This window comes from Macrobrachium rosenbergii, chromosome 29 (assembly GCF_040412425.1).
Source record: "Macrobrachium rosenbergii isolate ZJJX-2024 chromosome 29, ASM4041242v1, whole genome shotgun sequence".
Taxonomy (NCBI): Eukaryota; Metazoa; Arthropoda; class Malacostraca; order Decapoda; family Palaemonidae; genus Macrobrachium; species Macrobrachium rosenbergii.
In genome coordinates this window covers 16,909,584-16,924,195 of record NC_089769.1, presented here as the reverse complement: position 1 = coordinate 16,924,195, position 14,612 = coordinate 16,909,584, and the positions used below count along the sequence as shown (strand labels likewise).

Below are 14,612 nucleotides of genomic sequence, written 5' to 3'. Positions count from 1 at the left end.
CCGTCGTAGAATGTTAGTGAAGAATTCAGAGGAGTATATCGTGAGATTTCGTTTTCTTTCATGTATACCTCTTAGTCATAGAAAATAACTAGGTTAGTTTTGAATGGTGCACTGCACATAATAACTGTTAATATTGTGTGAAATTTATTTTGAGGCTCTGCAATAAATGTCCATGCTGGAATAGCGAAAAATTAAGATACAACACCGTGGAAACAGTTTAAAGCTCTTTTAAAACGAATTTGTAGAACGAAATAAATCAATAAATTTGTCCTAAGTATTTTTTCCCCATGCTGACTGTTGTTGTTTGTAAGTTTATTATTTTAACAATAGCTAATTCAAATCGTTTGCCTTTTGCATTACCACAGAAGGCCAATAAAGCCAAATCTAGGCTACGGCAGACAAGATTTTGATAAGAATTCGAGCCATGGGGTATAAATAGGAGGAACAGACGTCCAAAGAAAACCTCTCTAAGATAATTGGACGCCCACTTACAAGTAGGTTATGTGCTCCCTCCCAACTTGGGCTGCGTTTGAACATTTGCAGATTTATGGCCAGGTCTATCATACAGTCCAAGAACGCCCTTATGTTGTTTCCATTTTTCATACACGGCTGGAAACCACCCCCAAGTTGCACATTGGGATGCTTTGAAGAAACACCGCCATCAGGAGAGAGAGGAGAAAAATTTACATTTGTTCCTATCGGGATTTTTGATTATTAGAGAAAAATGCTCATTTAGTTATGTACATGTTGGAAAATTTGGTTGTTACATCAACGAGTAAAAACTTAATCGCAACGACCTTTGGATGATAAGCTAATCCCTCGTAAGTGGACTTACATGCACAACACCATACAGTAAAAGAAAACAGATGGCCTCTGCCATGATAACTCCGTAGGGGGTTAGTGCCGTCAGTGCACCGCAAGTTGCACACTGCAGGCATAGTTAAAGATGGTTTGCAGCGTCCCTTCAGCCCCTAGCTGCACCCACTTTTTAGCCTTTTACCGTACCTCTGTTCCCACTTCCTGTCTAACCAATCTAACTTCCTCTTTTCACTGTCTTAAGCGCTGAATGGCTGAAAGTACCCCTTCAGTGCTTTGGCTTTGTAGCCAAATTTTAATGAATCACATCTCAGCCGTGAATAAACGCCACTGACACAGATCAGTGAGAAGGATTGCCAAATTTTCCCGGGAACATCAGAATTCAGTACACGAAGTCCTTTTTATTTTGCAAATAGCGATAACGATAAACTCGGGATGTTTCTGCATCTGTGCCAGACTGATGAGAAGGCCTTGCGTGATCAGAATAATGCATTTGTGCCAATCGAAACATATGAGTCGCTGTGTAGTTACTGAATGAATGATTGCTTATATAGAAGGATGCCTGTCCTTTAAATAGCCTGTATTGGGTTCCATTGTTATCGCAGATATCGAGAATTATCTGCAATGTCAACGGAAAAATGTAAAGATGTCAGTGAGATTGATTTTAAACGAGACCTGTTAGACTGGGATTGATTTTGGTTGCTGTTCCCTCCACTGTACATTTATACGCTGTATGTGGAGATGAAATCGCAGAGATTTACCTACCTAACAGAGAGTGAGTGAGAGAGTGGTCTGCTGATAAGTAGCCAATTTAATGAATGGTTCTTCCCCGGTGGGTTGAAGATTGAAGGACTGAGCGCTGAAGTCGGTTGTATCTCTTCTCCTCGCCTCTCTCCACCTCCAGCAAATTTGATTCACCGCAGCTGGCGTGCATCAGGAGCGCAATACACTGTTTTGGTCAAACTAAAAATTGATTTTTACTTAATGTTCGTTAATCATTGTCCACGTCAGGGATTCCAGTCTGAGATCTCTCACTAGTGTGGGAATTATGTTGACGCCTGCGAGGCGACGCCCAGTAAGAAATATGAATGGTTGCAAAATTCGCTCGATCCCTCCCGTTTGAATTAAGCACCTCGCTATTATTCGTGTGGGGAAGGGCTGGAGCTAGCAATCGCATCCTAAAAAATTAACTGAGTTATGGAGAAAATACTTTAAGGTGGGAAAAATTATGTGCATATATGCATATACATATGTATACATATATGCATATGTATATGTATATATATATATATATATAGTGGAAATGAACACATGAAATTTGGAAACGTGTTTCACAGAAATAAATTTTTGACTCACCACTGGACCGAAGCCCGGTCTTTCGTGTGAGAGTCCAGGGGATTAGCACTTCGGACGCAAAAGTCATAAAAGGAGTTGGAACGCAAGGCTTTTCCCGAGCGGGCGACAGGGCCCAAAATACCAGCAAATTTTACCCAACTCCCTGACCCATTAGCGCTCGAATTGTTAACATTTCACTCGACTTACTCCTTTCACTGTGAGATATGATGGAAATGAACGTATGGAAATGTGTTTCACAGAAATAAATTTCTGACCCACTACGGGACCGAACCCCGGAAATTCGAGTGATAGATAGAGAGATAATTACTTAAGTATATATATATATATATATATATATATATATATATATATATATATATATATATATATATATATACACATTACTAAAAGGACCTCATTCAAATAGGATGGTACGGATACGTGATAATGTTGACTGTTTGTCCAAGAAAGCTTGTAACCTTTTCTGAATAAATACCCCATTAGATACCATCCAGTTTGAATGAGGTCCATTTAGTAATTCTACCAGTGCACAGAACAATTGTGTTTGTGATAAAGTTAATATATATATATATATATATATATATATATTTATATATATATGTATATATATATATATACACATATAATTATACATACCTATATACACACAAACATAAATATATTATATATTCATAAGTTCATATGTAGGAGAGACAGGAAAGAGAAATCACAAGAAATGGCTTCAGAGGTTCCCGAGAACCCTGTTCTAATCCTTTTATTTTTAATCTACATCTCTTATAGATTGTTCTCATTCCACTCTACCTTTCTTTTCTTTTACGCCCTTCCATTCATGATTCTTGTTTTGTACTGTAGGCATTACTTAAATGTTCTTTGCAGTGTCCCTTCGGCCCCTGGCTGCGCTCCCCCCCCTTTCATTTCTTTTACTGTACCTCCGTACATATTCTCTTCCATTTTACTTTCCACCATCTCCTAACAGGGTTTGCCTCCTGTTACCCCTGTAAAAGCCTTCTTTACTCTCAATTTCTCTTTTGGTGCTGAATGTCCTGACAGGTCCCAGCGCTTGGCCTGTGGCCTAAATTTTATATTCCAGTTCCACCATTCTGTTCTTCACTGAGATTTACTTGGTTATTTTTTCCTTGAAAGTTCTTTTCCTCTTCATTGTTTACTATTCTTTTCTTCTCGAATCTCTCCTAAGCGAATTTTTCCATTATTTATACTTCCACGTTGATTTCTAGCAGTTCTTGAGTAATCTTTTATTTAACTGTTGTTTTATCAGTATGGTTATTCTCTTATCATATGGTTTCTTGTGTCTCAGCTTCAATACTCGTATTCTTTCAGTCTTTTCTTTTCTGTACAGTCTTTCCTTCATTTTTTCCCCACAGTACTCCTCTTCACTAATCATTTTACAAACACTTTCCAAAAGTTCACAATTCCAGATCATTACCATCCAGTTTCAGCATTTCCGACAATTTAATCATACTTTAATTGCCACTGTAGACATTACTGGTAATTTAATCTCAGTTCCGTTTCACTTCCCTGTATTTCTCATTATTCCATCTTAATTTAACTTGGTATCTAGTTGTTCCTCGATGAATTCGACAAATTCCATTCGTAATTTAACTAGATTGAATTCCCCGTAATTCATTTCCAATATAATTCCTTCTAATTCCAACCATATTCCATTGCAAATCCAAAAATTCCTGATAGTTTCCCTATTGGCAATCAATAAAGTGAACCAGAGTCCTTTGAAAATTTAATGAGGCGAAGGAATGTTAGAAATTCTTCGCCAGGTGACGGTGAAATTCCTTCGTGTCCTCGGGAGTGATTCGGCCAGCAGCATCCCCAGGTCCTACCAGAAGGTAGGACGTGATCAACACCTTCCTTGTCCGCGGCCTGAACTTTCTATGTGTGGTGAAAGGCGCTAGCTTCCAGCATAATCATTGTCTGTTATATCTGAGAAAGTTATCGATTGTTGGGAATTGTTTTGTGTTGATTTTAAAGTATACACATTTTTACAATGAGATGAATTACGCTATATGTGAAATGGAAAGTAATTTATGGTAATGCCTATTTTTAAGCAGCTTTCTCTTGATTGTTGAAAGCAGCTTTCTCTTGTTATTTAGATAAGGACTGATGTATTTTAAAGATTAATTTAATTCACTTGGACCATGTTGAAAGTTTCATTTCAGTGCACTGACCAGTCTAACACAGTTTCCTCGGCTAGTTACGAAAGTATTGGTATTTGGTTATTTGATGTAATTTTCTTGTGTTATTAAAATATCGACTTGCAAAAATTAATGTGATTTATTTTTCTCTAATCGGAAGCCGTCTCTTTTTGTTATAAGGATCAATGTAATTTTCTCTTGCAGTTGAAAGCATCGGCTCATTATAGTGATAGCCTGTAATGTAATTCTGTCTTGTGAAAGTTTCGGAGCAGCAGTGTCATTTTAATGTAATTCCCTCCAGCTGAGGAAAACAGTTTTCCTTGTCGTACTCAATTTTATCCCACATTCGCTCCCAGTCGAAGGTTCCATACTTGCCTCTTTATCCTTAGGTCCGCTACAACATTTTAGAATTATATAGTTCACAGTAATTATATATGTATATATATATATACATAGATAATACATACATATATTTATATAAATGTATTTATACACATGTATACAGAGTATGTATATATATATATATATATATATATATATATATATATATATATATATATATAGAGAGAGAGAGAGAGAGAGAGAGAGAGAGAGAGAGAGAGAGAGAGAGAGAAAAGGAGCTCTCATGGATTTTCAGCTTTGCTTAGTTTTTGTGTACCGTTAGAAAATGAATATATTATTGATTAAAATCGGGACTGACTAAGAATTATCTATTCTTTGGAATATTGTTATCGTTGTTTTTATTTTTATTCCAGAAAAAACAAACAGAAACATGAACTCCTCCATCTTCTGCCATATTTACCGAATTATTTACCCATCTTTTATTTTATTTAATTTATTTATTTATTAATTTTGTGGCAAAGAGAGTTAGAGTCAGCAACCCTGGTACTAACGACGAATTGCAATCAGTCAACCAATGAGGGCTTGTTATCAGTTGAGAAGAGAAAGTCCGTTAACACCCCACCCCCACCGTTTTTCTTGTTTTGCAGTGGTAGACTAGACCATCACAAGAGCAGCTCTTTCCCATAAAAAAATAAACTAAGAATGACGCATTCGGGTCATTGACTGAATGTATATTCGGGAACCGGGCTTGGGTACGGCGACGATGGACTGAGTCACCGCTCTTGCAGTGTTTGGCAACAATGCTCGCAAAGTAACCACGCGGATTCCAGCCGGGTTATAAGATCGAGTCTTCGCATGAATAGTTTTTAGACGAGGATTCAGTTTTTGTTTTTCTTATTTGTTGTTTGACCGAGGGACGACTATTCGTTTTTCCTGCCTTTTGTTTATTCTTTTTTTTTTATCGTTGTTTACCGGTATTTTTGCTTAGAATTTTTTTGATTTTACTGCAGCGGTAATTATTATTGTTATTATTATTATTGCAGTTTTCTATGTCGTACTGAAACGCTCCGTCAATTATGCACAAAACAAGCATCCGTAATCATTACTGAACAGTGGTCAACCTCTCGACATTACAGACCAGGGAAATATTCCCCAGCCTCTAACAGACCAGGGAAATATTTCCCAGCCTCCAACATTGGCAGAGGGGTGGTGGTGGGTGTTAATGCACTATTCTTCTATTGCTTAACGTGAATGATGGAGAAACACAATTTTGATACGCACATATAGTTCTTTATTAGATCCATGACGTTAACATCGATATGGTTATATTGATAGACGTTTATACATGTAGACTTGACGTATGTAGCGTAACTTGAAGTGATGTGATGTGGTTCAATTACTATGGATAAACGAAAAAGAAATCAGCGTATGAATAATGTGCTAATTTATACAAAATTATTAAGTTAAATAACTAAGACTGATAGAAACAATATGCAAAGCTTAATTAAGTAAATTATGCATGTATAACGGCTAATTACAAAAAGCTAATACACAAAGTCAATATAATCAAGGCTCATATAAAGGCATACGTTATATACCATGTAGGCTTACAATTGGGAAAGGATGAATCCGCTATTCTAAAACAGTATAATAGGCGTTTACTTACAATTGTGTTCCTATAACAAACGGTCCAAATATTCCTCAGTAAATACAAAACTTTCGTTATATTCGTTATATCCGTTCTGTATGAAATCTCTTTTAAAACTGATAAGTTTCCTCATTTGTTTACAGGAAGACACTGCCGATTACCAAAAAGTTCACGTGACCGAGAATTATGCATAAATTAGCTAAAACAACCCAACACCAAGTAAACAATTCATATGGCCGAGCGTAGACTCGAACCAGCAAACTACCACACAGCAAACCTTAACATTAACCATTGCGATAACTAGACAACACAAACATTATTTACAGTTAATCGTTGGGCATCAACAGTGGGGATGGGGCTCGTTGGTGGGAGTGGCTGAAGGTTTTGGGGAGACAGTGACGAGTGATTCCAATCCCGTCTGAGGAAATAATTTCTGGTGTGAACCTGAATTAGAAATTTGTTGAGTGCTGCACCTTTTTTTTCTGTGTAACGAATTAATCAGTATTTGGTACGTGGCTGAGGTAGTTTTACACAGTCAGTTATCTGACTTTATTGGTTAGAAAAGTTTTTGAATTGTTTACAATGTTTTCATGACTAATACTGGCTATACTGTGGACTCCTAGTCAGATATGATTATCTTATATATACCAGCGTCATCTTCTCTTATTTTTAATTATGATTTTTTTATAATATCTTGTGTAAGGGTTTTTAATAACTATTGCAATTTTGTTATGGCTAAATTATGTTCAAGCTGATCACGTTGTTATTCTAAATATGATGTATATATATATATATATATATATATATATATATATATATATATATATATATATATATAGTAGTGTGTGTGTTTATCAGCGTCTAGCCTAACGACAAGCTCTCTCACTACTGCCTCCTATATAACCACGCAGAATGACGGTACTGTGCATAGTGTACCTTGCCATCTTAGTACCTTGGTCCGAGCATCAGCACAGTGCGTTAGATCCTTCGGGTCGAGATTCGTCGCGACCTTATGCAATATAACGTTTTCGTGATCGTTGCAACGCTTCTCTAGCTGTTTGATATTGCAGAACAGTTTTAGGGGTTCTAGTGTTTTATGGTGTACGATGTTTTTATTCTGATTAAAACGTTCTATAAGGGGCTTAATATTTTGCAATGCTTTATCATCAGTTCAGATTAGCTTTGAGATGACTGAAAGATTGAAAGGAGAAAGACAAATGACAGTTTAACGTAGGTTGTACTTCGCTCTTTCCTTGTTTCTTCTGATCGTTTTCCTCTTATTTGTTGACAAAATAATGCGGAAATTTATGCAGTTACTTGTGAGTAAGAAGGATGGTTTTAACGTAGTTTGGTCGATAGCTGCAGAATAACGTTATATTTTTGTTTGTAATGTCACGGATAATTTTATGAAGTAAAATGATAAAAGGAAAACATACAGGATTGATCAGGACTTTTGCAGAAGAGGGTTCAGTCTCGGATGAATATCTGAACAAATAAGGAAATACCTTACGGAATTGGATGTATACATGACATAATCGTTGTTATTATTTATTTCAGATTTTAATATTTTTTCGTATTCGTGTATTTGGATCTAAGGCTTTGTAGTGACAAGCGTATCCGGAAAGTGTGAAGAATTCGAGAAGGTAAGAGGGCATCAGGGCTATAACAATTATAAACGTTTGTGTATATGTATATATATATATATATATATATATATATATATATATATATATATATATATATATATATATATATATATATATATATATATATATTAGCTAATAGAGGTTGGTAACAAAGTATTTCCTCTAAGGTAATTAATGAGCTAATAGGTGTAAGTAAGTATATCTTAGTTTAACCAGACCACCGAGCTGGTTAACAGCTCTCCTAGGGCTGGCCCGAATAATTAGATTTATTTTACGTGGCTAAGAACCAACTGGTTACTTAGCAACGGGACCTACAGCTTATTGTGGAATCCGAACCTATTATGACGAGAAATGAACTTCTATCTCCAGAAATAAATTCCTCTAATTCCCTCTAATTCTTCATTACCCGGTCGGAGAGTCGAACGCTGGGCCAACAGCTTGCTAGCCGAAAGCTCTACCCATCCCTCCAATGAAGTACTGCTAATAGGTGTAAAGGAGTCACGAATCATGACACGTGTTCTCAGGTGATACGGTTGTTCAGCGGTTGACCATTAGCTCGAAATGCGTAATCTATTAATAAAATTCACCTTTTCCCATTTAAAATGATAGTTCAGAGATGTAAATCCATCTAAAAGAGCTGTATGGCACCACTGGTCGGAATTCACATGCTCTCTCTCTGTCTCTCTCGCGCGCCCCAGACTGAGACTCAGAAACCTCGAGACTGAGTCCTCGACGTGGAGTCACTCAGTGTCCATGCAAGTGTAGTGAAGGGTGGGTGGAGCGCGCTTTCCTCCGCTTCGACTTGACTGGACGTTTGTTGTGGAGATGAATATCGTTGCGGTATTCATTGCTTGTTATGCTTCGTGCTAATTGGGGGGTTCGATAAAAATGGCGTCTTCTCACCGGAGGTAACTTTTTGCTTATTTTCTTCATTTTTGTCCTTCGAAATGTCGCTACCTGCATTTCATTGACTTTGACGTTTCTGTAGAGTCAGATGTAAACTTGAAAGACGGTCAGTCCTACTCGAAAACTTTTCAGTTACCCATCACCACTAATGGGCAGTTTCCTCAGCTTGGTTTAGCGTGTGTGGGGGATAGAATAAAACCACTTGTTCTCTGGTGAGACTGAGGTTGGGCGACTAAAAAAGAGTATACCAGTGGTAGTAAGCGTAATAAACGGAAATACAAGAGAGATTGGATCAGATCCCATACTTTTGTCAAGATCAGTTATGGCATCTAATAAACGCAAACATACATACACACATATATATATATACATATATATATATATATATATATATATATATATATATATATATATATATATATATATATATATATATATATATCACATAATGCGACATATATATATACACATATATATATATATATATATATATATATATATATATATATATATATATATATATAAATTTCTGACTCACGTCAGGATCGAACCCAGGTCTCTCAGGTGGAAAGCAAGGGCGTTATCCACTGGGCCATAACGCCCTTGCTTTCCACCTGAGAGACCTGGGTTCGATCCCGACGTGAGTCAGAAATTTATTTCTGTTCCACACGTGATTGTGTGTTGATGATTTATATATATATATATATATATATATATATATATATATATATATATATATATATAATCATGTACTGTGTTTAGCTTGACAAGGGTGGTTCCGGCTCGCAGCTATTAGTCCGCAATGAGGTGGCTGGCTCATGCATAGTCGACTGACTGACTGCCTTGCTCTTAACTCACTTCTTATTCCAACAAACACAGAACAGGTTTTAACAGGACATCACTATATTACTCCGTCTGCCCCCGGAATTCGAGCAAGTAAGGTGAAAAAACAAGCATATATATAATATATACATATATACGTATATATATGACTAAAATATTTTCTGATACAACAGAATTCCATCTAATAAAAGGAACCCATAAAAATACCAAAAGGGTAGAAATTATAGTGCTATATTTCGTAGACAACTGTCTTCCTCAATTGACAGTTGAGGAAGACAGTAATTGTCTTCGTTATAATTTCTACCCTTTTGGTGTTTTTATGGGGTCCTTTTATTATATATATATGTATATATATATGTGTGTGTGCGTGTGTATGTATGTATGTATGTATGTATGTATGTATGTATGTATTTATGTGTGCGTGTGTGTGAGCGTATAGGGCGTGAAGAACTAGGAAACATAATAGACTGATTTACCTCACTGAATATCTTTGCATTTGAGCCTCTGATAATGAATTTGCTTCTGTTAATAAATGCGAGACCCTTTGTTGTTTGCCGCCGCGGTCACTATTAGTCATTAATAAAGATACCTTATGCTGATTTCCTTTCTTTTAGTCAGTCATTTTTTTTTTTACTCTTCGTCTCTTTGATTTACTTGGAAAAAACGTTCGCAAGTTTTCGGAGGATTTTTGCAAGTCAATGGATTTTACGAAAACAGAAGACGTGCATCTCATCTCATTAAACAAGGAGCTCTTGATTCTGAATGGGCAGATGGGTGGTTCGTCGTCTTGGACCTTCTGAAACTAATCGATTAAATTCTAATTTTATTGAAACTCTTCGCTGCGGCAATTATTTAGATGTTTTACTCTGCGTCTTAATGTTTGTTAATGCACTACCTGCATGTAATTTCTTTCTTTAAATGTATGTCTTCAGCATAAATAGTGTTTTATTACTGCTATGGGAAAAGTTTCGAAGATTATAATCATAATTATTAATTAATCACTCTTGTCTTTTCTTTCATTTATCTCTTGTTTTCTTGAAAAAAGGATTAAAGATAGGATAAATTTGTTACGTGAACCTGCTACAGACATTGGTTGAAACAAACACATAATAATGAAAAGCGCATGGACTGAGGTGACTAAGAATTTTAAGGCATAGCAGTATTGTATATACCGGCTAATATTTATTCTAGGATTTAGAGTGAGAACATAAGACCAATAAAAGAAGGAATTAACACAAAAGTAGTGAAGGTTTAGAGGTGTAGATCAAGTGTTTCTTATGAAACAGTTGTGCGAAAGGTTTGGAACTAACGGTAAAAGCTGTATGTGGGTAGGCCCTAGGAAAAGCTTATGGAAGAATTTACAGTGGTGTGATCAGGGAGGCAGGGAATGTATGGTGTTGAAAGCAATTTCCTGTCAGTGATGATTATATATATATATATATATATATATATATATATATATATATATATATATATATATATATATATATATATATATATGACTTTTTATCACATCACCGTGATTCATATACAATCAGAAAGAAAACGTCTTTAATATCCAATTCGCTCTATGAAATAATATATTTTCATATAAGGGATTTTTAGTTGATTAGTACGCCGTCTTGTGTGGTGAACTCAGGACTACAGGGACGCATTAACCCAATCGGCCGATTGGGAATGCGTCCCTGTAGTCCTGAGTTGATGTTGGTTCGGAGCCCACAAGACGGCGTACTTATTATCAACTGCCAGTGATAACATATATGAAAATATATTATTTCCGAGGTAGAGCGAATTGATATTAAAGGACGTTTGTATGAATATATATATATATATATATATATATATATATATATATATATATATATATATATATATATATATATATATATATAAAGGAAATGTAAGTCAAGTATTAATACAATAAAATGGCAAACCGAGCTCCCATAAAAATGGAATTTTAGCCAGCAGGTTAACTTCTCTCTCTCTCTCTCCTTCCTAATTTAGTGGGAGGAAGCGCGTAGCGTACCCTCCCGAACAATCATAAAACCGCATAGTTTTAGCGTCCATAAAGAGATCTCTCGTCAGATCAACCAACACGAGCCGATCATCCTATCATTTCTATGTACGGGAAACCCAGGCCGACCCGTTTTAATGATCAACCTGGCCTGCAGCCCTTCTTGGTCTCTAGGGAAGGTTAGTTTTTGGGGGATCATAACACCATATTTAATTACGGCTTCCAAATACGGAGTGCCGTGTGTTTGATTTATAAGAGAGAGAGAGAGAGAGAGAGAGAGAGAGAGAGAGAGAGAGAGAGGTGGAGGTTAGTTACTTTTATTCTGGCCTGCGGTCTGTCGGAGAATATTCTCTATAAGTGGCTTTTGCTGTATGGCTATGGAGATTTAAGCTTATAAATCGAAATAAATACACATGGATAATTCTCCCTGTGTGAGAAAGAAAGAAACATTTCATAAGTAATCACATGCTTTTGATGGGTTTTCCTTATTAATAACAACGATAGATAGACGGTATTATGACACATATAAAACTATTAATAAAAATACAATTGACCCCAACAACAAGCAGTAAGAAACTAAGAGTGCACTTCTAAATGTTATGCTTGTATGACAAGCGACTAATAATAATAATAATCAATAATCGTCTTAGAATATACATATGATGCAAGTTCATAAAGTTTTTCTTAAATCTTTTACAATCGAGGTCTTCTTGCCTATACGAATTACATAATCACTAGTTTTAGTAAGTCCCACAGAAGAAACCTTTCAGTCCTTGAATCAATCGTTTCTTCTTCAAAGAAAGTAGCCATTCTTGGGTTCGTGTAACATTCTTTGAAGAATTCTCTTCAGAAAACGCCATGTTTGTTCTCTTGACGTGAGCTAGAGTGAATGTTGCGCATCTGGCAGGAGGAGAGCAATAAGGAAAATTGCAGTTGATTGATTTTTGAACATACACTGGTACAACAACAATGCTGGTCATGGACGTCCAAATTGCAATTAAGGAAAAGAGAGTATAGGCTGACCATTTCTCTTTCTCTTTTGTATGACCTTTCAGTAACATCTGATTCTGATTTTACGGAAAAGGGAAACTTTTCCCAATTTTATTAATTGTGCGTAAAATTCACACCCTTTCCGCAAGCACAGTCTCAGGCAGTAATGCGCATCAACAAGTGCAGAGGAAGCATAGAATTGTCATAATGAAAGTTTTGCATCCGAGCACGTTGACAGAATGAAATCTTTACGAATAACTATAGTCTCTCCTCACTTTGCTTCATTGATATGTGTGTGCATTTCCCTCTGTTGGCGCTTGTTAGGCAAAAGTTCACAGCTGTTTTGTTTATGACAGTGGATGGTCATGAATAATAATGTTAGGGAAGAAGACCCTCATTGAAACAAGCCTAATTAAAAATAACTGGTACGTCAGCGCCACTGATAGTCTTAAGAATCTCTTGTGTGTTGCGTACGATATGCTTCCCAGAAGACAGGTTTATATGTAAATAACCGGGCACCTAAAGAACGCACGTTCTATTAAGCACATTAACCAAACGCCATTGCAAGGCAAAAGTCTCGACTAAACCCAAATCTGAGCCTGAACAGCTGTGCATCTTGAGGAGTGTTTTTTTTTAACTGCAGGCAACTCATTTAAAATTCTAGGTATCATTCATGATATCAAATTCAGTCTTGAGAAACTTAAAGGACCATCTCTTTTTCAGTTAAACAAAGGTGAGTCCATGATTAGGATTCAAATACAACTTTGGAGGCTGTGTATATATATACGTATATATATATATATATATATATATATATATATATATATATATATATATATATATATATATATATATATATATATTATATATATATCTCGACGACAGCCGAAAGGAAAAAATAAAACAGAAGTCTGACAAGCGCTTTCATATTAGTTACGTTCAGTTCGTTAATGACGTCACCTCGTGACTGCATTACAAAAAAGGAGAAAACCGAGCCATTTTTAATCTAAAACTATCTGTATTCTCCGTAGAAATATGTCATGAGACACAATGGGTTTTTTTAACATACAGGTTATAGAAAGCTTACAAGTGTAAATTCGTATGTACATTTTTATTCCCTCAAGAATCAGTAGTAATGTTGATCGTCCTTGTTTTTAAAGACACTGCCGGCCAGTGACTTTGACCCTCGAGAAATTAATCTCCGGAAGATTCGAGAAATAGGCAGTTTTAAAATTTCCATCTTATTTTTTAGGCAGGGACATCCTTTAAGCAAAAACCTGTTTGACGAAGTGACATCTAAAAAGCATTTTATTATGACAAGCCCTATGCTTAATTTGCACAATTTCGTGAAAACTGGTTGCCTTTATGACATTAATTGGGTTCGATTTAATGTAAAAAAAATATCTCGGACAAACTAGGAAAGAATCTATCAACAAGAATAAAATAACAAACATAATGTTAGAACAAGTAATGTGTACAGTATTATGTTCGTACATATAAATAATTATAATCGTAGAATAGATTAGACAGCCGGACAGGAAATTACTTTTCATATGGACTTGTGAGTTCATAACATAATAGAATCATATATAATAAAGACGAGTTCCATTCCCAGTCTGTATCAATTTGATGGAGTTTCCGTGAACAAAATTTAGTGTCGTTGTTTTCCATTTTATGTGTTGCTGTCACGAGGTGACGTTGTAAACGATCTGACTTCTCTTACACTTGACCATAAGCCGAAAGAGCTTGGCAGTCACCATTTTCATTTCCTTCTGGATTCTGTCGATGTTTGACTTTCGCTTGTAGCCGAAAACTTCATATATATATATATATATATATATATATATATATATATATATATATATATATATATATATATATATATA

General features: G+C 35.7%; 1 protein-coding gene across 8 annotated transcripts in view; it reads left to right on the top strand.

Annotated features, from left to right (window-relative positions):
- Mp (Multiplexin) overlaps positions 1–14,612 on the top strand; it is a 657,865-nt gene that overhangs the window by 66,359 nt on the left and 576,894 nt on the right. For 7 of the 8 annotated variants that reach the window (XM_067131168.1, XM_067131166.1, XM_067131164.1 and 4 more), the window contains exon 1: positions 8,720–8,881. The exons of the other annotated variant lie outside the window; for it this stretch is intronic. In XM_067131168.1, the coding sequence (XP_066987269.1) occupies positions 8,862–8,881 (20 nt within the window). In that variant the 5' untranslated portion in view covers positions 8,720–8,861. Of the gene's footprint in view, positions 1–8,719; positions 8,882–14,612 lie in introns of those variants that run through there. 8 annotated transcript variants of the gene reach the window in all.